Here is a 24,435-nt window from a genome sequence, read left to right on the forward strand (position 1 = left end):
GCAGCGAGGGAGCGATCAGGTCAAAGGGGGCTGGAGGAAGCTCCAGCCCCCAGGTATGTATACATTTTTTCTATCATCTCATCTCAGGCACACTTTAACCACTTTAACCCAAGGCGATTTTTACCCTAAAGCTACGTACACACATACGACAAGGATCGTTCGTTGTGAACGACGAACGAACTTTTAATTGACGAAAGAACGACCTAAGTAAAGTACGTTTTTAAAAGTGTGTAACGATCTGATCGTTAGAATGAAGGTTACATCACGTAAAGCAACTATTGCGCTTGCGCATAAAAATGAAAAGTTCCATGGAGAAATAGCGAAATGCGCATGTCAAGCCTAGTACGAACGACCGTTTCCAACGATGTACTACTTTTGCAAACGATCGTCGTTGGAAAAAATCCGCCAAGCTAGATCGTTCGTTTTTAACGATCTAGCTCGTTCGTCGTTAGACTTAATGGTCGTTGGCTGCTTTTTTCTAAACGATCGTCGCTTGAAATGATCGGAGAACGTCGTTTCAAACGACTATAGTCGCATGTGTGTAAGCACCTTTACGGACAAGAGCGATTTTCACCTTTCAGTGCTCATCCCTTTCATTTGCCAATAGCTTAATCACTACTAATCACAATGAAATTATCTATAGCTTGTTTTTTTCACCACCAATTGGGCTTTTTGGGGTTGATATTTGTTTTCAGTAATTACTTTATTTCCTATGCATTTTAAAGGGAAAAACAAGGAAAAAAGGAAAAAATACACTATTTCTCCAATTTCATCCCATATGGTTTTAACCTCCTGAGCGTTACGCCGCTCAGGAGGTTTTGTTACTTTGTGCCCGATTTGTAAATAACTGTCCCTAATGGCTGTAAATCCTCTAGCTAGCGCTAGGCTAGCTAGAAGAAGTCCCCGGCACCCCCCGATCCCCACCAATCCCCCGATATATACATTACCCTGCCTGGATCCAGCGATCTGCGCAGCCTCCCTGCACAGCTCCGGTCTTCTCTATGGGGAGGATCGCACATGAGCGCAAACCCAATCCTCCCAGTAGAGAGACCGGAGCAGTGCCGGGAGGCTGCGCGATCGCTGCATCCAGGCAGGGTAATGTATAAACAGGGGGATCGCGGCGATCGGGGGGTGCCCGACACTTGCACTAGCTAGCCTAGTGCTAGCTAGATGATTTACAGCCATTAGGGACAATTATTGATTTATGGGGGACTCCTGGGACAACAGAGCGGTATGCCCGACACAGTGTCGGGCATACCGCTAAGGAGGTTAATATAAACACTGCTACTGTGCATAAACCCCACACATTTGTCCTGGTTATCACAAGATTTTTATTATGTCCCTAGTACAAAGTATGGTGACAATGGTAAAGGTGTATTTATGGTGTTTTTTTTTCTCACTAATCTCACGTGCACACACACAGTGGCAGCAGCACTGTTTAACTTATAAAAACGTCCTGGAGCCGTTATGAGGCTCTAGCAGGACGTTTTTATAAGTCTGCTTATCATTAAGTGGTTAAGTTTTAGGGAAGAAGCAAATATGGTCTGCACAGTAACATTACTGATTACATCAGTAATGTTACTGTGCAGACCACACCATCTCTTACCAGCAGGGGGGATGACACCAAGCTCCAAGTTGAAAAATGAAATATACTTAGCTCAGGCTAGAGCCTAATCCCATTAGCACAAGTGAACATGCTGCCCATGTTTTTCAGTAGGCACGTCCACACATCTGTCTTGTAATGGATTTTGTCCTTCTGATAGCCTGTCTGCTGCGCACTTTTGAACTACGCATACAGATACGCATGCGTACCATAGAGAGAGTGGCTGGGGGGGGGGGGGGTTATGGTGTGATGTGGATTTGCATCTAGCGGCAGACACTTTTCCTATGTGGTATTATTGGACTGTCCGTCATTGGTAGAGTTGGGCCGAACGGTTCGCCTGCGAACGGTTCCATGCGAACTTCAGTGGTTCGCGTTCGCGTCCCGCAGGCGAACCTTTGCGGAAGTTCGGTTCGCCCCATAATGCACATGGAGGGTCAACTTTGACCCTCTACATCACAGTCAGCAGGCCCAGTGTAGCCAATTAGGCTACACTAGCCCCTGGAGCCCCACCCCCCATTATATAAGGCAGGCAGCGGCGGCCATTACGGTCACTCGTGTGCTGCCTGCGTTAGTGAGAGTAGGGCGAGCTGCTGCAGACTGTCTCTCAGGGAAAGATTAGTTAGGCTTAACTTGTTCCTGTCTGGCTGCATACCTGTTCTGTGAACCCACCACTGCATACCTGTGCTGTGAACCCACCACTGCATACCTGTGCTGTGAACCCACCACTGCATACCTGTGCTGTGAACCAACCACTGCATACCTGTGCTGTGAACCCACCACTGCATACCTGTTCAGTGAACCCACCACTGCATACCTGTGCTGTGAACCCACCACTGCATACCTGTTCAGTGGACCCGCCACTGTATACCTGTTCATTGAACCCACCACTGCATACCTGTGCTGTGAACCCACCACTGCATACCTGTTCTGTGAACCCACCACTGCATACCTGTTCTGTGAACCCACCACTGCATACCTGTGCTGTGAACCCACCACTGCATACCTGTTCAGTGAACCTGCCACTGCATACCTGTTCTGTTCAGTGGACCCGCCACTGTATACCTGTTCATTGAACCCACCACTGCATACCTGTGCTGTGAACCCACCACTGCATACCTGTTCTGTGAACCCACCACTGCATACCTGTGCTGTGAACCCACCACTGCATACCTGTTCAGTGAACCTGCCACTGCATACCTGTTCTGTTCAGTGGACCCGCCACTGTATACCTGTTCATTGAACCCACCACTGCATACCTGTGCTGTGAACCCACCACTGCATACCTGTTCTGTGAACCCACCACTGCATACCTGTTCAGTGAACCCGCCACTGCATACCTGTTCTGTTCAGTGGACCCGCCCCTGTATACCTGTTCAGTGAACCCGCCACTGCATACCTGTTCTGTTCAGTGGACCCGCCACTGTATACCTGTTCAGTGAACCCGCCACTGCATACCTGTTCTGTGAACCCGCCACTGTATACCTGTTCTGTTTAGTGAACCCGCCACTGTATACCTGTTCTGTTTAGTGAACCCGTCACTGCATACCTGTTCTGTTCAGTGGACCCGCCACTGTATACCTGTTCAGTGAACCCGCCACTGCATACCTGTTGTGTTCAGTGAACCTGCCACTGCATACCTGTTCTGTGAACCCGCCACTGTATACCTGTTCTGTTTAGTGAATCCGCCACTGACTAAGTCGCTCCCAGTCCCTCCACACAGCATGTCTGCCTGCAGGCCGCTTGACTACCTTCTCCGCCACCACCAACAGGGTCCGGGACTCCAGGCGGATTGCTGAATTTTTTAGGCCGCTGCTAGCAGCGGCCGCTGTAATAATTTTTCTGGTGCGTGAACATGACTGCCTAATTTTTCTGGCTGCACTGCGGGCAGCTGCAACAACAAAAGAAAAGGCATGTACATGCGCCCATTCCCCTTCGTGATCATTACCTTGCCGTGGTGAAGGGGCTTGCGTATCACAATGAAGCAATGACCGGCGCCTAGATGAGTGTCTCGGGGGGCACACCCACGATAATAAGGTCGTTGCCTCATTGCGGTCAGACCAAATTTGATCAGCTGGACAGTCACGGTTCTGTCATTTAGCTACATCAGCCAGGCGACCATATGGGCTGTAAAGCCACCAAAACCTGCACTCTCGCCATGGTGCGCACCAGTCCAGCACGGCCGTCACTACACAAACAGCTGTTTGTGGTGCGTTACACGGTGAGTTTGGTGTGTCAGTGTGAAGCAGTACCTTAATTACACTACCTGATTGATGTATACACATGCAAGATGTTTGAAAGCACTTTAGGCCTGTCATTTAGCATTCAATGTGATTTCTGCCCTTAAAACGCTGCTTTGCGTCAAATCCAGATTTTTCCCCGGGACTTTTGGCATGTATCCCACTCCGCCATGCCCCCCTCCAGGTGTTAGACCCCTTGAAACATCTTTTCCATCACTTTTGTGGCCAGCATAATTATTTTTTTTTTCAAAGTTCGCATCCCCATTGAAGTCTATTGCGGTTCGCAAACTTTAACGCGAACCGAACCTTCCGCGGAAGTTCGCGAACCTAAAATCGGAGGTTCGGCCCAACTCTAGTCATTGGTCCTATAGGAGAAAGTGCCACAGTTGGACATAGTCTGACGTAGGATTGAAAGTGGTTATTACCTACACAATGCAAGATGCATTGTTTGACTGAGGCGTTTTGAGCCTATAAAAGATCTGAAAATGTTGGATACAGGGGCATAACTAGAAATCCCTGGGCCCCCCTGCAAAACTTTGAATGGGGCCCCCTCCCCTTGCACACTGAGTAGGGACAGTCTACAATTCTTTGTCTACAAAACTTTGTATGATTTGTTATCAGTGGCTGAGCAGATGCAGTCATTAGAGCAATTGTGCAGAGAGCAGAAAGTTTTTTCTCTCCTTGCCATTAGTTGTCAGTCGCTCAGAACGGGGCCCCCTGTGGCTTCTGCGCATCCCTGCGGCTGCATCCCTTGCAGGGTCTATTGTTACGCCCCTAGTTGGATATAAGCTCCATACACACATTAGACCGTCATCGATCATCACAATGAACGAGGAATGATGTGTCATCTAAGTATTGTTAAGGTATACCATACATGGTACAATTTCTTAATTTTTTTTTCGTTTAGATAATTTTGTTTGATTATTCCGTTCAAATATTAAGATTTTTCCAACATGTCAGATCGAATTTTTATTGAAAAAAAATGGGATAATCGTTCGTTTTTCTTGATAAAAAAAGATTCTTTTTAACTTTCATTCGATTTGATCATTTTGGTCGAATAATCAGGAAAATCAAACGTTTTTATTTTACCGTGTATGAGTACCATTAGAAAGAGAGTAACACTTTCCTGGAAGATTCGTTCGAATGATAATAGTGTTAGTCGGTTGAAAACACATTATGGGCTGGTGCACACCGAGCGGCTTTTTGGGCGTTTTCAGATCCGCTTGCGGCTGTGGATCTGCTTGGTCAATGTATCTCAATGGGGTGGTGCACACCAGAGCGGCAGGCGTTTTGCAGAAACGAAAAATGCCTGGGTGAGGCATTTTTTGGATTTCGGATGCGTTTCTGCCTCAATGTTAAGTATAGGAAAAACGCAAACCGCTCTGAAAAACGCCTGTTCAGAGCGGTTTTGCAGGCGTTTTTGTTACAGGAGCTGTTCAGTAACAGCTTTACTGTAACAATATATGAAATCTACTATACTGAAAACCGCAGCAGCAATCCGCAAAACGCTAGCAAAACGCCTCATAAAAATAAAAAAAAGCGTTTAAAAATCTGCTAGCGGGTTTTGGTGTGCACCAGCCCTGAATGATGATAAATGACTTCTCCATTCAGGCTGCATTTCCACTTGTGCGGTGGGAATCGACGCGGAAAAAATTTGCATGCGGATGCGAATTTCGCAGGCGGGTCTATGCGAATTTTCATGCGAATTCGCATGGATGACGATGTATGCGAATTTAACCACGGCAGTGCTGGTGTGATTTTCCATTGTTTCTATGCGAATTAGCATTAAAAATTTGCATACTCAAACCGCATGCGAATTTCCTATTAAATACATTGTATGTGATTCGCATAGCGGTATGCGGTATGCGAATTCTGATGGCTCTGCTGTGTGAATTTTTTCTGCACAGAAAAACGCAAAGGTATCCTGACAAGTGGAAACAGTCCCATTCACTTGTATTGCTATGCGAATTCGCATGCAAAAAAACGCATGCGAATTCGCGATAGTGGAAATGGGCCCTCAAAGCCCTCGGCTGTGGCTATTTGTATTATTATTATTACTGTATTATTGATTTTATAAGGCACCAACACACTCCTGTACAGAGAAAGAAACAAACATGCGATACATACTGTACATAATATTTGGTACATAATACAGAATTGGATATAATTACAGTGACAAATGTAACATGATGATGAAAAAGTATAGCAAAGTCCAAGACACAAAGGGGGAGAGAGCCCTGCCCTTGTGAGCTTACAATCTAAAGGAATAAGGAGGAAACAAGAGATGGGGTAATATACAATGTGTATACCTAGAAGCAGTGTGTTTTGTAGGATACATTTAGTAAGCATAAATTAGCCAGGGATATGAAGGGAGATTACCTTAATTAGAGCGGATGGACATAGCTACGTCATACCTCCCAACTTTCTGAGGTAAGTAAGAGGGCCAATGTCAGCCATAATATCTCAGAACACCCCCCCCCCCCCCATACATAAGTAGATAAATACTTGCTCTACTTACATAACAGATGTAGTAAATAGAGTTGGGCCGAACCTCCGATTTTAGGTTCGCGAACTTCTGCAAAAGGTTCGGTTCGCGAAAAAGTTCGCGAACCGCCATAGACTTCAATGGGGAGGCGAACTTTCAAAGTTTTAAAAAATTCTATCAACTGGAAAAATGATAGAAAACATGTTTCAAAAGCTCTAATACCTGGAGCCACACCTAATTGAGTGAAATACACATCACTGCTGGAGGACCCACCCACCTCCAAGCAAGGTCCTTTATACCATTTGCCTACCTACACTAATTAGTTATGGGACAGCTGCTTCACACTCTGCTAGGGAGATTTTAATTCCTCCCTCCCACCTCCCACCTCCCACCTCCCCTTCTACCCTTCTACCCGAGGGAGGAGTGTCTCTTCTGCCAGGGAATTATACTATTTTAAAAACCAGTATACATCATACCATAGCTGGTACATCATACCATAGCTGGGAATACATACATGAGTATACATCATACCATAGCTGGGAATCGAACCCAACTTTCCTACAATTTCCTTTGTGCAGCAATGTACCAAATAAGAGTCAAGTAAACTGGGGAACAATCATTTATTAACAAGTGTTTTTCAGTTTTTGTCAGGAACCAGTCTGACGAAGGCTTTTTATAAGCCGAAAGCTCGCTGTTTATTCATCTCTAAGTAAGCCAATAAATGGTATCATCCTGATTCAAAACTCCTTGTTGTTTCAACAAGAAAAATAATAGTGATTATAACTTTTGGATTGCCTGGCTAGCATCCTTATTAATTGTTTACCAGATAAAAATAAAGAAGTAACGTATATTCCGGCGTATAAGACGACCCCCCCCCCCCCCCAACTTTTCCAGTTAAAATATAGTTTACGATATACCGGTACTCGCCATATAAGACACTCCTCTTCCAACGCACACCAAATAAAAACAAGAAAAAAAATCATATGCTGGTGCTGTACTGTACGTGGTACCCAGTACATATCAGTATATAGGCGATTGACTGGTTGGATTGATCAACTCTCCCTGTCCCTAAGTGGATTGGTCAGCTCTACCTGTCTCCTGTTTATCAGAGCGGTATGGAAGAATAGATTGCTCTGTGCCCATAAAACACGCCTCTTTCACCAGTCTGGCCCACCCTTGTATCCTGTTTACCTCCTCTGCCTCTCAGATCTCACACATGTGCGCCTGCGCCGCTTCGCTGCAGTCTTCAGCAGCGATATCTGAGAGGCGGTAATAGTATAGGGCATATCACCCGGCATCAGTGAAACCCGGCGTATAAGACGACCCCTGACTTTTCTGAAGATTTTCAAGGGTTAAAAAGTAGTCTTATACGCAAGAATATACAGTAATTTTTGATTTTATGCCCTATAGTTACACTTTAAGACATGCCCATGCCACACATCTAACCACACCCCACCACACCTCTAGCCCCACCCAGCCCCACCCCTAGCCATGCAAATCACAAGGAATTCATAAGCAAAAGATGCATTTTTATCATTCAATCCACGCTGGTCCTTTCTATCATCATTAGTTTTATTTCATAATAACATTTTAATGTAAGAAATGTATTCATATATTAAAAAAAAGACATATATTTACATATATCTGTACATCAATCCTGAAAGAGGAAGAAATGAGGAAGAAAGAGGGACCCAAAGAGAAACTCTGAAATTGGGACAGTTGTGAGCTATGAGGCAGCTACATGCTTGCTGATCCTCAGCTCTGACATTCCGCTAATAATCCAATTACAGACTGTCACTGACATCAAATGCGCCATGTTACTGCCAGACATCGTCCATTTGTCACTTTGTTGTCAGGGAATGTTAGTTTGATCAGGCATGTTCTTGGCAGAAGCCATTTTTATCCGATTCCAATATAATTATCGAATCAGATGGTCGATCAGGTGCCAAGTCGAAAATGTATGGCCACCTTTAGGAGAAAAAGTTGACTGAATAAAGTCAGTAGAGGCGCTTAGCCAGGATGTTGACCCGACTGTGTACCCTCTAAACTATTGCCTGATGAAGCGGGATAGTGACCCGTGAAACGCGTTGCAAATCTTGGAGCTTTTAATAAAAGTTACTTTGTATGTGAGTAACGTTCCATTGTCCGTTTTTTTGTACGAGGGAGGTGAGTCCACCAACTTCCCCCTTTTAAAAGTTTTTTAACCGCTTTTACTCTTGTTGCCGCCTCTGTTATACTGTTTTACAGATTGAATAAAGTTGTTTGTTCTTTTTTTGCGCACAGTTAGAGGACAGTAAAGTTAGAGTGAATTGAATACAATCGGCATGTTAGAAAACATCTGCAGTTGATCTCGTACTCACCCCCTGCTCTATCCTCCTCTGTAGTGCACAGCCATTCTTCCAGTAAGATAAAGCAGAGTCCCTAATCCCTGGCACCGGCGGGGATCGTCTAATGCCGAATACATGTCTTTGCGCCGAAAAAGCACAACCCCAAGCCCCCCCCCCCCCCCCCCATCCCTGCGGGATAAAATACTCACCAAGCCTCCAACAACATCTTCTAGCCTTCCCATAGCTCCTAGCGGGCTCTTGGCGTCTATCCGGGGTCCTCCATGTATGGCTCCCGGTGTGTCACCTGACCCACGTTGGGTCATGTGACATGCTGGAAGCCAAAGTCGCTAGTAGCTACAGGAAGGTTAGAAAAATCAGTCCCCGTTATCCCCCTCAGGCTTGACGGTTAGTTGAGTCTTCCAGTTAACGGGGACTTTGCTGTCTATGGTAGAGCTCCGGGTTGTGTGTATTGTTTTTATTTTGGGACATTGGCGTGTATAAGGGTAACTGTGTCCTGGCATGTTTATGTTGGTCTCAGTCACATGATTGTTGTCTCGCCTCAAACGGTTAATGCCTTCATCTATAACTGCAATTTACATCTGGGCTCCGGTCCAGGACCGCATCCAGCACATTGTCACCTCAGGCCATTCAGTGTCATCTCTGTTTCATGTTTCATTTGTCTGCGACCCTATTAGGCATCAGGATGTGTGTGGTAATTATACTGATAATGACTTTTATTCCCTTGAAGGATGATGGGGATGAGGAGGATCCATGTGTCATTTGTCATGACGACCTCCAGACAGGGAGTATCTGGGAGCTGCATTGTTTACACAGATTCCATAAAGAGGTACAACACACTTACAAGAGGGACTGCATTAAAGCGGACCTGAACTCAAAACTTCCTCTCTGCTCTAAAGGATAAGCAACAACATAATAACCTTTGAAGAAAAAAACATTTGCAGTATTTGTTACAGCTGATACAAAGTCTGCAATAAATCTGCAGTTTGTCTACTTCCTGTTATCGTGGAAGCAGACATAGCGTTAACATCCTGTGTTTACAAATTAGCTGCTCTGTTGAGGTGGCCAGCTGGCACAGCTGAGAGATCAAATTACAGTTGTGATTAGTCACAGATGAGGGGGAATTCGACAGGCTAAACTCTCGAAATACATACAGGGTGCATTTCTCTATGTTTACCTTCTGTCCCCTGAAAGAGTTCAGGTCTAGTTTAACCCCCTTCTTGATGTCTAATCCCAACCTCCTCCTTATGCCTAACCCTAATCTCCCTCCTCATGTACAGTTTTATATCCTAATACTACTACTTAACCTCATTGTTAAAACTTAAAAAAAATGTATTTTTATTGTAAATCAAAAAATATGTGACAGACCAGAAGGCAAACACAGTAAAAATCAATCGATATACATAGTATAAACATTCCAATACATTCTATCTTGGCCTGCTGATGTGACAGGGCCAGTGGCATAGCTAAGGAGCTGTGGGCCCCGATGCAAGTTTTACAATGGGGCCCCCCAAGCACTCTATACATAACAACTGATACGGCGCACCAAAACCTGCCAATGGAAACTACAGTGTCAGAGGTGCAAGAAGGGGATGGGAAATAGCTTGTTAATGATTACCACTACTCAATGTATATATAGAGGGGATTATTATGAGCAAAGGATCAATAGAGAGCTAAAACTGTAGGGAGGGCCCTTTGGGGCCCCTCTGGCCCAGGGGCCCCGATGCGGTCGCAACCTCTGCAACCCCTATTGCTACGCCCCTGGACAGGGCACAACCCAAGTTAGAAGCAGATGTAGAGAAAACACATTAAAAAAAGAAACAATAAATATAGAAAATAAAATAATCTCAGCAATCATTGAACAATTATATACTGTATATGGAGAAAAACAAGCACTGCATCTCTGCGATACACACTACACTATATTTTATATTATACCCACCAGACCTAGGGGTCTAGACTATGGGTTGTTCCCTCATCACTCCATAAACCGCTAGCAGATCCGCAAAACGCTAGCGGTTTTTGAAGCTCTTTTTTCTTATTATTATGAAGCGTTTTGCGGTTTTGTGTAGCGTTTTTTACTTAAAGTGAAGCGTGTTTGGAGCGTTTTTGTGTAGCAGATAACAGATATTGTTACAGTAAAGCTGCTACTGAATAGCTACTGTAACAAAAACGCCTGTAAAACCGATCTGATCTGGCGTTTTATCAAGCGTTTTGCGTTTTTCCTATACTTAACATTGAAGGCAGAAATGCCTCTGAAATCCCAAAAATGCTGCAGCCCGGGAGTTTGCATTTCAGCTAAAACCGACCCGCTCTGGTGTGCACCAGCCCATTGAAATACATTACCCAAGCGTTTCCTCAGCCGCAAGCGTTCCTAAAAACGCAACCAAACTGCTCTGGTGTGCACTAGGCCTCATTCTTACTGTAAACAGGGCCGGTTTAAGCAACAATGGGGCCAAAGGGCAAAATAAACCTGGCCCCCCCCCCCCCCCCAACAGATACCCCGGAACAAAAATCGGCATTAAGGGACCTTTTTTGCAGCTGGTATAGTCAGGGTGTGAAGCCCCAATCGGTCGGAGCTCCACATTCTGGCTATCCCAGCCTGCATGGGGAACAAGGGGTTAGAAAGTTTCAGGAGGGGGGACCCCACATAATAAAAAAAAAAAATTCCCACACTCTAAACATAAAAAAATTTGGGAAATAGGAAAAAATGCCAGGGATCTTCATACAGCCATATTGCGGCTGTATAGCGATCCCTGGCCAAAGCGCTGCGGCTGCGTATAGACCCCATGGAAACCCCGTCAGGAAATGTATTGCTCTTTCTTTTGATGCATGTAAAATTACACTACCGTTAGGTTTGCTACTAAAAGTGACATTTACCGCATTTAAAAGTATACTTTTTTCCTTCGAAATTTTAAAATCGATTTTCTCAAAAACTATAAGGTCTTTTTGAAAAATAGTTTTTTCCTCTTATTCCCAATGATCTCCTTAACATATCCTGCGAATTTAGGGTTTCTAGTATTTAAGCATTTGCCGGCAAACTAACGTATTAAAACGTCATGCTTTTGCCTGTTAATGGCAACATGACGTTTTAATACGTCGCGCATTCCCGCCGCCGCTCCGCACCTGTTCGCGCCGCTACCGCCGCCGTTTCCGTCGGGTTCCCATGCTGGGTGATTGGGGAAGAGGTCCTCTACCCAATCGCACTGCCTGGAGTGAATGGACGCGACCGCGAACAGCGGCCGCATCCATTCACAAAAACAGGAAACTGTAACAATTTAATAAAGTGTAAAAAAAAAAAAAAGTGATCACTTCCTATACGGGAGAGTGTTCACTAGCGCCATCTTGTGGCCAAAAAGTATATTACAGGTACAAAGTACATATATACACAATTACATACACACTATTAATAAAATTGATGAAATTACACTTCCAACCCTCCCCCCCCCCCCCACCGAAAAAAAAAAAAAAAACACTTGTAAAAAAAAAATCAGCTTCAAATAAATAAATAAATAGTTGCCTTTTTTAATCTATGTTTTATGGGGGGAAATTAATTTTAATTTATTATATAGGGGCTTGTAATTTTGGCCAGAAGAAAAAAAAAAACAGAACAGAAAAATAACACCTATATTTCAAAATAATATATTGTCGCCATACATTGTGATAGGGACATAATTTAAACGGTTTAATAATCGGGACAACTGGGCAAATGAAATATATTTGTTTTATCCACAGGAGAATGTTTAATTTTAAAAGTATAATGGCTGAAAACTGAGAAATAATGATTTTTTTCTCATTTTTTTTGTTTTTTCCCATTAAAACGCATTTATAATAAAAAAAATTCTCAGCAAAATGTACTACCCACAGAAAGCCTAATTGGTGGTGGAAAAAATGAGGTATAAATAATTTTCTTGTGATAAGTAGTAATAAAGTTATTAGGGAATAAAAGGGAGGAGCACTGACAAGTGAAAATTGCTCTGGTCCGTTAGAGTAAAAACTCTTGGGAGTGAACTGGTTAAGGTGGATTTGCTAATAACCATTAAAGTCGGCAGGTTTTTAAATGTGCATTTTTTTTCATTTGAAACTTTAAAATCGATTTTCTCAAAAACTATAAGGTCGATTTGAAAATGTTTTTTTCCTCTTGTAGCCACTGGGGGCCCCTACAAGCTCTGGGGCCCTGGGGCAATGGCCCCCTTTGCCTCTATGGTAGCGCCGGCCCTGACTGTAAATCTACCCTCCTCTTACTCAATATCCTAATCCTAACTTCCTAAACTTTATCACTATGGGGTTGATTCATGAAACGGTGCTAACTCATAGCATGGGTGTGCTAGCGGTTTACGTAACGTTTTCATTATGTCGCGTTCGTGCACATGCTTATTTTGTGTATAAAAGCTAAAAACATAAGATTTAAAGAGAAACTGTGAGCAAGAATGGAACTTCATCCCAATCAGTAGCTGATACCCACTTTTACATGAGAAATCTATTCCTTTTCACAAACGGATCATCAGGGGGCGCTGTATGGCTGATATTGTGGTGAAACCACTCCCTCAAGAAACTCTGAGGACCATGGTCTTGGCAGTTTCCTGTCTGTGAACCTTGTTGCATTGTGGGAAATAGCTGTTTAGCTGTTTCCAACTGGTAAAAAAGCAAGCAGCAGCTACATCACCTGCCAGCAGTAAAAATGTCACCATGAGATAAATGTCAGAATGTAAATCAGGGATTTAAAAGATTTTACAATGTGCAAACACAGACTAAATCATTTATTCATAATTATTGTAAAAATGAAGCACCTTTTTTATTACATTATTTTCACTGGAGTTCCTCTTTAAGTCTTCACTGTCTCAACTATGGACCTTTTTATGTATCTGTTCCCTTCACTGAGAACTGTCTTTCTGCCACAAAAGAGTTTTATAGTTTATAATTAGCTATAGATGAGTGCTATGCTATAATCTGACTGAAGACCAACTGGAGGGGAACTGTCTTTCAGAGCCCTGATATTTTAACCCTTACATCGAAGAAAACAAAACAAAACAAAACAAACAAACAAAAAAAGAACACAGTCTAGATCAGTGATGGCTAACCTTGGCACTCCAGCTGTGGTGGAACTACAAACACCCATGAGGCTTTGCAATACTCTGACAGCTCTAACCATAACTCGGGTGTAAGGCTTGGTGGTGTATTCTCCACAGTCAGCATGCAACGCATGAGCTGACGTGGAGGAGGTACACACACTAGCACAAGGAGACAGGTTATCCCTAGTATAGTGGAGGGGAGGACTGACTCCAAAAGGAGATTGTGGCGCACAGAGCCGGTGCAGATCCGACAGCCACAAACAATGCTTTCGTTATAACGTCTCAGCGCAAAGTAGCGCTGAGCGCATAAACCAGAACTGAGGAGATCAGGACAGGTAGACAGAATGAACGCTTGCTAGCTAGCGGCTACTTAGCGACAGCAAGCGTCCAAAACAAGACAGACTGGAATGAGGCAGCCAATGCGTTGCGGCGATGGCGTGCCTCACAAAGACAGGACAGGATAGTCAGGAAATAGCAGGATCAAGATAGATGAACGTAACACAGACAAATATACAATAAGTATGTTTTCCTAGCGTATTACAATTACAGCTATCAATGAAACTATTTGTAACGTCTGACTAACATATGTATATATCGGCAATGAACCGATATATGACATAAGCAGGAACGCTGACTAGGACTGGAGTAATACAGGGAACAGGACTCAGAAGGATTCGCTATCTCTTCGCAGAGATGAACGCAATCCACAAACGGTAACATAACAGGATTCAGAAGGATTCGTTATCTCTTCGCAGAGATGAACGCAATCCACAAACAGTAACAGAACAGGATTCAGAAGGATTCGTTATCTCTTCGCAGAGATGAACGCAATCCACAAACGGTAACAGGACAGGATTCAGAAGGATTCGTTATCTCCTCGCAGAGATGAACGCAATCCACGAACAGGACCAGGAGCAGGATACTAGCTCAGCACGGGTGCTCACGATACGCGCAAACTACCAAAATGTGCTGGAAAGCTGACTAACTGCACACAGGATATAAACAGTTCGTGTACGTATACATCAGCGACACTGATGTATCAACGTAACACGAATACAAGGAAAATAATAAACGTGCTGGTATGCATATATATGGGCAATGAACCAATATATGATGCAAAACCAGCAAAGTATCTTTTAGAACAAGAAACACGATCGGGGGCTGAAGCGACAGCAAGACAGGCTTAAACTGAAGCTATGAAAACCCGAGGAAACCCTGCAGGAAGCAGATATTTATACTGAGGTCATCCAATGGGAGCAGACATGCAGATTCCCACACAGGTGAATGATAATCAGTCACAAGCTGACAGCAGGGAAAGGCAGACAAAGCTATGCAGCTTGCATGGAAAAAGATCAGAACTACCTGAGCTGCAGCACTACTACTTCCAGCAATACCTGCTGCAGCAGCGATCATTACAGTACCCCCGCCCTTAAAAGCGGATTCCAGACGCTTTTCAAAACTGAAATTCCCAACAAAACAGTCTGACTGATAATTCATGATGACCGGGACAGCCCGGCAAGACCGAATTCCAGAATCAGTCCCCACAAGACTGGACCCATCGGAACCAGAACCTACAGAACCATGCCCATCAGTACTACAAGCCCCAGTGTGACACCCATCAGAACCATGATTTCCAGAAGAAAGCCATACAAAACTCCCTGAGCGATACCCACCGCCTTCCAGGAACCGTTCAAAAACGCCAAAGCCTTTGCAATGCTCACCGGGACTGTCTTTACCAACACAAAACCCACTGTTGAACCAGTCCAAGGCACCAGGGCAAGTTTTCTCAGAGACCTCCCAGAACACCTTGAAGCTCCAAAGAGATCCCCATAGGTCAGAACGCCCCTTAGGCTCACATGGAGAACTATCAAGAACCCCTATGGAACCTAGGGCAATTCCCGAGTCAGGGCCACAAGGACAAACAATCAAGATCAGGGCTTTCAGGGACCAGAACCATCTCTGGGCATGCAGGCAGACTGGCAACATCAGAACATGTTCCCACTAAGGAAGCATCAGAGCACGCTAACACCTTAGACACACTTGGGCATTCTGGCACACAAAGAACATCTGGGCACACTGGCACAAGAGAAACCTCTGGGCATGTCAAGGAACTGTGAGCCTCAGGGTCAGCCAAGACAGGACCAAAACCAGGACTGGCCAAAAAAAATCATCATGACTAGACTTCGCAACTACTGGACTTTTACACGAGAATGCAGGATCAGACTTAGATGTCGCTGATTCCAGCAAAGTCAGTAACAAATCAGATTCAGGGGCACTAACAAGACAGGACAAATCTTCTGATGTATGCACTGAACCAGATAGGGACTCCACAACTACCTCTGGACTGGACAGAGACTCATCTAATACACTGGATTGGAGCTCATGAGGCGCTGCAGAACAAGTCAGTATTGCAGCAGCCCCCACTGGACTAGGCAAAACTGAGGAATTCCCTGGACAGGAAGGGGACTCTGGAACCTCTGCCACAGCGGCCAGAGAACCAGAATCTTTCAGGATACAGGGCTGGGTTTCAGGAACACTCATCAGACCGGACTGAAATTCTGAGATTTCTATTATTTTGACCAGAGAATCAGAATTATCCATGTTACAGGGCAAGACTTCTGAAACATTCAGAGGACAGGGCTGGAGTTCCTCGGCTGTTACAACACTGGAGAGGGACTCAACAACATTGGTTAAATCAGACTGTGTACAGGGCAAGGTATCTAACACACTTGCTGACGAGGACAATATTTCAATGGCTTCTGCTTTGCTGGGCAGAAATTCATCAAGTTTTATTAGAGCAGACTGTAATTCCAAAACAGCTGCTAGACAAGTGAATATTACTGCAACACCAACTGAGGTAAGCAGTGCCTTAGACTCCTCTGCTAGAGGGTTTGAAGTATCCAAAGTACTGGGTGAAGCATAAGACTCTGCGACCACAGCTTCACTGGACAGGATCACTGAACAGTCTATATTGCAGGGCAAAACCATGGAAGCACCTGCTGGACAGCATAATGATTCTGTGACCTGAGTTTCATTGGAGAGATCTACTGCACAATTCATGGTACAGGGCAAATTTACTGGAACATTTTCTGAACAAGGTAATAATTCTGCGATTTCAGGTTCACATAGCAGATGCTCTGAGCTATTCACGATACAGGGCAAATTTACTGGAATATTTTCTGAACAAGGTACCGTATTTTTCGGACTATAAGACGCTCCGGACTATAAGACGCACCTAGTTTCAGAGGACAAAAATCATGGAAAAAAAGAAATACAAAACCTGGGGCGTCTTTAGTATAGGGGCGTCTTATGGTCCCCCCCCCCCCCCAAGCTGTCTCTATCTAAACTTCATTGCCCAGCTACACTAACCCCTGTTGCCCCTACAACCTACAGTAAGATGCACTATACCCACAACCTACACTAAGCTACACTGTCCCCACAACCTACACTAAGCTATACTGTCCCCACAACCTACACTAAGCTACACTGTCCCCACAACCTACACTAAGCTATACTGTCCCCACAACCTACGCTAAGCTACACTGACCTCACAACCCACACTAAGCTCCACTGACCTCACAACCCACACTAAGCTACACTGTCCCCACAACCTACACTAACTTACACTGTCCCCACAATATACACTAAGCTACACTGTCCCCACTATATACACTAAACTACATTGGCCTCACAACACACACTATTCTACAATGTCCCTACAAAATACACTAAGCTATACAGTCTCCCCAACATACATTACAGTACATTCACCAGGGCAGGACTTCCATGTGCTGCTAATGGTCCTGGTTCGGTCTGGGTCTCCCATCAGCGACGGTCTCATCAGCAGCAGTGAACAGGGGATCAGCTGAAGTTGCCCATGTAGTGAGAGGCAGCTCATCGGTCCAGCAACGGCAAACAGGTCAGCAGCAGTGGGTAAACGGTCATCTCCGCGCTGATGGTGATGGAGCTGCAGCCGCTGGAGGATTGGCCCATGTGGTGCACCCGGGTGAATGGGAGCTGATTGGTCCGGGTCCCGGCGACGGGTAGCTGGTCTCAACAGTGGCGGAGAAATGGTCATCTCAGCGCTGATGGAGCTGCAGCCGCTGGAGGGTTGGCCCACGTGGTGCACCCGGGTGAATGGGAGCTGATTGGTCTGAGTCTCAGCGGCGGGTAACTGATCTCAGCGGCGGGGAAACGATCATCGCATCGCTGATGGTGATGGAGCTGCAGCCGCTGGAGTATTGGCCCACGTGGTGCGCCCGGGTGAGAGGAAGTTGATTGGTCCGGATATCTGCGCCGGGTCACTGGTGTCAGCAGCGGTGGTGGAAAGATCATCTCAGCACTGATAGTGTTGGAGCTGCAGCCGCTGGAGGGTTGGCCCACGTGGTGCACCCAGGTGAATGGGAGCTGATTGGTCTGAGTCTCAGCGGCGGGTAACTGATCTCAGCGGCGGGGAAATGATCATCGCATCGCTGATGGTGATGGAGCTGCAGCCGCTGGAGTATTGGCCCACGTGGTGCACCCGGGTGAGAGGAAGCCGATTGGTCCGGATTTCTGCGCCGGGGTTCAGCAGCGGTTCAGCAACATGGTGAGGGAAAGCGGGGTAATAGCGGCAGCGGGGAAACCGTTTACTCAGTGGAGGCAGTAATAGAAGGAGCCACCGAAGATGTTGCCGACTTGCCGCCAATCAAAGAGCGAGCACAGGGTATCCAGGGAGCCCGTGTGCTGCTCCATGGGGAAATGCTGTGAAGAAAGCTGGAGCCTCTTCAGCCCCAATTATCACACGCTGGGCGCTGGATGATGTATGGAAGCAGAATGCAGGACTCGGAGCCCCCGGCTGGATAAGCATGGGCTTACGCTATGTCCTGCACCTGACTGTGGGGGACATTCGGACTATAAGACGCAGGGACTTTTTCCCCCCACTTTCAGGGGAGAAAAAGTGCGTCTTATAGTCCGAAAAATACGGTAATAATTCTGCGATTTCAGGTTCACATAGCAGATGCTCTGAGCTATTCACGAAACTAGAGCGAGGTGTAGAAACAGGAAGATCAAGACACAATGTTTGCGCATCTGAATGACCATTCATTTGTAAAATTGGAAAATTCAGATGCTGGGGTTCTGAGGTTTCTAGACAGGATTGCTGGGACTCGGAAACTGATGTAGTGCATCTATTGGCATCTGCTGGATCAGACAGGAGTTGAACTTTATTAACACAGGTAATTTCTGCAGAAGTGTTTGCAGAGGCAGGCAATATTTTTCTGGTGTCTGTTTCACTGAACAAAGAGTCATGAGTACTGGCTAGGCTGGACTCGGAAGTCAGCAGGACCTCTGGATTCTCTGCTGAGAAATTTGCGCAGGGCAAGGTTAAGAATGTATCAGTGGCTTCTGTTTTACTGGTAAGAAACACTGAGTTATCCATGGTACAGGGTGGAATTGCAGGAACTTCAATTTCACACAAAAAGAGCCCTGAATCACCTGCTGAATCAGCCAAAGGTGCTGAAGCAGGCGGGTCAGAACGCCAAATTTGCGAATTCGGAGTCACATAAAAATCATCCAAAATCAGTTCCCACACATCAATTAATGGAGCCACAAAGTCATACCCACACACACCAGTTTTTATTAGGTTATAGGCAGACTTAATGCATGCATTCAATACTAATTCACTTTTTGCACTGTAAAATTGACAAAATGAACTTGAATCATTCTTCCATTCATTGACCAGAGCTTCCATCTCTCCTTTCTCAAATGGAGGATTCCAAGCATACTTAACAGGCAGATCATGGTTTGCAGATATGATTGTAGCAGGGACATATATTGGGTTAATTAGCAGGTGATTGGCAGATTCCTTATTCCTAAGAATCTCCAATACCTGTAGCAAGTGCTGAACTGTAGTGTATGCAAACTTTCCTTGCTTCACAAATAAGTTGATTTGTTCAATACTCTGTAATATCTCCTCATAATCATACTCAGATAATTCTTTTAAACAAAAATCTTTATTTTCCCTAGCCAGGGAGGAAAGTTCATTAGTAGTTTCATAAGTCCATTTAACTCCCCTGAAAGACAATTGCATTTCATTATCTGTTAATGGCAGAATCTCATTATAGGTCTCAGTCGCTAAGGATAACGACTCTGCAGATCGGACACGTTTCTTAGAACGTTTGCGTTTTGCCTTAGACCCTGCTGTTTTTGGTGATTTATTCAAGGCTGCAGGAAAATTATCAGTAACACTTTCTGCTTGCTGAACATTTTTGCAAGCAATTGAAGGAGTAGCTGATTGGCCTGCTGCCAGGAGTTCATTAAGAGGAAAAGGCAATGGATCTATGCGCAACCAGTTATGGATCACAAACGCTAGAAATTCCAGCGGTCTCTCTTTCAAATCGGAATGATTGAGAACATCAAATGCCCACTGGAATAATTCCCCTTTAAACAAAATATAACTTAGTTGGAGTGCCCAGGTTGAAACAGGAGTCGCTTGGAGATCAGGATTGGCCAGGAACCTGGCACATTCAGAGAAAAACTCATTTTCTGTTTCAGAGCTAAGTTCTTCAAATTTCTTAAAGGAACAGGAACCATAATTAACAGTGTCATACTTTCTGGGAATCCCCCCCACAATGGGGATTGGTAATGGGGTTTTCATAATGTAAGGCTTGGTGGTGTATTCTCCACAGTCAGCATGCAACGCATGAGCTGACGTGGAGGAGGTACACACACTAGCACCAGGAAACAGGCTATCCCTAGTATAGTTGAGGGGAGGACTGACTCCAAAAGGAGATTGTGGTGCACAGAGCCGGTGCAGATCCGACAGCCACAAACAATGCTTTCGTTATAACGTCTCAGCGCAAAGTAGCGCTGAGCGCATAAACCAGAACTGAGGAGATCAGGACAGGTAGACAGAATGAACGCTTGCTAGCTAGCGGCTACTTAGCGACAGCAAGCGTCCAAAACAAGACAGACTGGAATGAGGCAGCCAATGCGTTGCGGCGATGGCGTGCCTCACAAAGACAGGACAGGATAGTCAGGAAATAGCAGGATCAAGATAGATGAACGTAACAGACAAATATACAATAAGTATGTTTTCCTAGCGTATTACAATTACAGCTATCAATGAAACTATTTGTAACGTCTGACTAACATATGTATATATCGGCAATGAACCGATATATGACATAAGCAGGAACGCTGACTAGGACTGGAGTAATACAGGGAACAGGACTCAGAAGGATTCGCTATCTCTTCGCAGAGATGAACGCAATCCACAAACGGTAACAGAACAGGATTCAGAAGGATTCGTTATCTCTTCGCAGAGATGAACGCAATCCACAAACAGTAACAGAACAGGATTCAGAAGGATTCGTTATCTCTTCGCAGAGATGAACGCAATCCACAAACGGTAACAGGACAGGATTCAGAAGGATTCGTTATCTCCTCGCAGAGATGAACGCAATCCACGAACAGGACCAGGAGCAGGATACTAGCTCAGCACGGGTGCTCATGATACGCGCAAACTACCAAAACGTGCTGGAAAGCTAACTGCACACAGGATATAAACAGTTCGTGTACGTATACATCAGCGACACTGATGTATCAACGTAACACGAATACAAGGAAAATAATAAACGTGCTGGTATGCATATATATGGGCAATGAACCAATATATGATGCAAAACCAGCAAAGTATCTTTTAGAACAAGAAACACGATCGGGGGCTGAAGCGACAGCAAGACAGGCTTAAACTGAAGCTATGAAAACCCGAGGAAACCCTGCAGGAAGCAGATCTTTATACTGAGGTCATCCAATGGGAGCAGACATGCAGATTCCCACACAGGTGAATGATAATCAGTCACAAGCTGACAGCAGGGAAAGGCAGACAAAGCTATGCAGCTTGCATGGAAAAAGATCAGAACTACCTGAGCTGCAGCACTACTACTTCCAGCAATACCTGCTGCAGCAGCGATCATTACATCGGGGAGGCAGAAGCATGATGGGATTTGTAGTTTCGTCACAGCTGGAGTGCCAAGGTTAGCCATCACTGATCTAGATGTATATGGGATTGCCACTGTACATACTCTTGTCTCATCATGTCCTTTTTCAGTTTAGGTACCCTTTAACTACAAATTTTTTTACCCCAATGGATGACATGCCTAGGGTGCCCAATGTGAAACTCAGCCCTGCTCTGCACATACTATTCACTGGTATGAGATTATAAGGGATGTATATACTGCAGGCCAGAGTCCTTAAAGTAAACCAGAGATGAAGCACCCTCATGTATTTTACCATATATATCAGTGGGAATATTAGAGAAAACACCTACCCTGCTCTCTGTTTCATTCTTCACTGCTCAGCCTGCTTGTTATCAGCCCTGATAAAATCCCTGACTGAGCATTCCGTCTGGCTTTGCTCGGGAATCATTATAGCTGAGTCATTATAGCAGAGCCACAAGGGGGAAGGCTTGGGCTTGAAAAGACATCAGAGAAGACAGACTCAGCCCTAATGATTCCTGAGCAAAGCTAGACTGAATGCTCAGTGGAGGATTTTATCAGGGCTGATAACAAGCAGGCTGAGCAGTGAAGAATGAAACAGAGAGGAGGGTAGGTGTTTTCTGTAATGTTCCCACTGATATATATGGTAAAATACATGAGGGTGCTTCATCATTGGTTCACTTTAAAGAGAAATTGCAGTGACATATAGTAGACAGCGGTCAATTATTCAGGATACCCACTTTTATGGTAATTCTCCTGGTTTCAGCATCAGGAACATTTCTTATATTAATATATTGCTGTATAATTGCATGTAATAATGTTTAGCCTAGGCTGTTTATCTATCTATTCCCCCCCAGACCAATCTGGGAGACCAGATGTTTTCTACTAGCTTTGGAATTCTCAGAAACAAACATTCCGCAGAGCTCCATCTGACAGAACTTAAAGATACTGGCACCTGGGATACATTTCAGAAAGTAAATCAGGGGGAGGAAAGATTTTATAATGGGTGAACACTGACTAAATCATTTATAAATGAATAATGTAAACAATAAGTAATTTTATTCATTATGTTATTTTCACTCCAGTTCCTTGTCATTTCCTACAGTTCCTGGTACTGTATATACCGGTACATGTAAATTACATTATTATTTTGACCTACTGCATATATTGGCGTATAAGGCGACTGGGCGTATAAGACGACCCCCCAACTTTTCCAGTTAAAATATTGAGGTTGGGGTATACTCACCGAATAAGACTACCCCAGTAGTGAGAGTGCCAGGTGCCGGGTGTCAGGCTGTGCTGTAATTACCCAGTCATCCGGTGAATAGAAAAGTAGATCGCGCTCTCTGTTTAAAAAAAAAAAAAGACTTGCTGTAATAGTTTTTTGCAAGCAGCCGCTCACGCGGGTAGCAGTGCAGCTTCCGGGTCACCTGACTGGTTTCATGCTGAAATCGATTCACAATCTGTTTGCAGTAAAGACAGCCATATGATCCCTCTCTGATCAGCTTCGATCAGAGAGGGATCTATCTGTTGGTCGATCTGATGGCAAATCGACCAGTGTATGGCCACCTTTAATCTCTGGTCAGGAGAGGCTGAAGGATCTTATCTCATTGTTTGTGTTGATGATCTCACTGTGTCTTCTCATTCTGCAGTGCATAGAGAGATGGCTATGCAAGAAACAGACGTGTCCAACGTGTCGAGTCCAGGTCATCACATCCAAGTCCTTCTTCTTATTCTCGGCTCGGATGAAGGTCCCATGAAACAGGAGATCTTACTACAGCCTACTCATCATATAAATCACAGCCTCTCAGGAGATACGAGTTCTGGAGGGCTGCTGATCTCCAGGCCGATGAGCAGATCAGGAATCTTTTTATAAATGATAGAACCTTGATTTTATAGGAAAAGATTATTTTGTGGTACATCATTTCCTAGATTTTACAACTGAGCTCTAGCTTTTTTTCTAGTTTTTAATATACGGTATCGCTGTAAATAAAGTCGCTTATTTGATACACATTGGTGTTACTTTTTCATTTTAGTAAGTAAAATAAACACAAAAAACAAAGTATGCCTGAATTTAATACAGGGCTGGATTTCTGGAAAGGCTACAAAGGCCGGGCCTTGGGTGGCTGCAGCCCAAGGGGGCACCTGGACATGACGAAGAGGTCGATACATATGGGGAGCAACACATGAAAAAGGGAAACTGATGTCCAAGGGAGTTCATGAAAGAGAGGGGCTGCAGCACATGGATGTTACACATGGAAAAGGGGGCTGCACATGGAATGGGAGAGGTGATGCTGCACAAGAAAGGAGAGTCACAACACAATTGGCTTAGGGGCAGAAAAATGATAAATTCAGGTTTACTGAATTATAGGTGGTAGAAATTAGTATTGGGTGTTCGAATTCGGGATCCTCCATTCAGAAGCCTGAATTATGCCGGACACCGCACTTCAGCACCTGAACTAGTGGAGAGGGTCACGGGGTTGTGGTCCACTTCGCACTTCACATGACTCCAATGCCTTCCCCTTCCAAGCCAGAAGGGGGAAGCACCAAAGTCACATGAAACACGGTGTGAACTCCCCATGAGCCTGCAATGAAGTGCAGTGTTCGGCATAATTCAGGTTTACGAATGCAAGATCCTGAATGCTAGTAGAAATTAGCCTTTTCATTGAGCCTTTTCTGTGGGTCTGTTTTATGGAACATGACTGGGATATTTA

At 44.7% G+C, this 24,435-nt stretch overlaps 1 protein-coding gene across 2 annotated transcripts in view; it reads left to right on the forward strand.

Annotated features, from left to right (window-relative positions):
* LNP1 (leukemia NUP98 fusion partner 1) overlaps nucleotides 1-23,714 on the forward strand; it is a 94,922-nt gene extending 71,208 nt beyond the window's left edge. Inside the window, exons 4-5 of one of the 2 annotated variants that reach the window (XM_068270698.1) lie at nucleotides 9,401-9,499; nucleotides 23,374-23,714. In XM_068270698.1, coding sequence (XP_068126799.1) covers nucleotides 9,401-9,499; nucleotides 23,374-23,481 — 207 coding nt within the window. In that variant the 3' untranslated portion in view covers nucleotides 23,482-23,714. The remainder of the gene's footprint in view (nucleotides 1-9,400; nucleotides 9,500-23,373) is intronic. The other variant, XM_068270699.1, reaches the window with a different exon arrangement.
* The last annotated feature ends 721 nt before the right edge of the window (nucleotides 23,715-24,435 follow it).

The sequence above is a fragment of the Hyperolius riggenbachi genome, chromosome 2 (assembly GCF_040937935.1).
Source record: "Hyperolius riggenbachi isolate aHypRig1 chromosome 2, aHypRig1.pri, whole genome shotgun sequence".
In the NCBI taxonomy this organism is placed as follows: Eukaryota; Metazoa; Chordata; class Amphibia; order Anura; family Hyperoliidae; genus Hyperolius; species Hyperolius riggenbachi.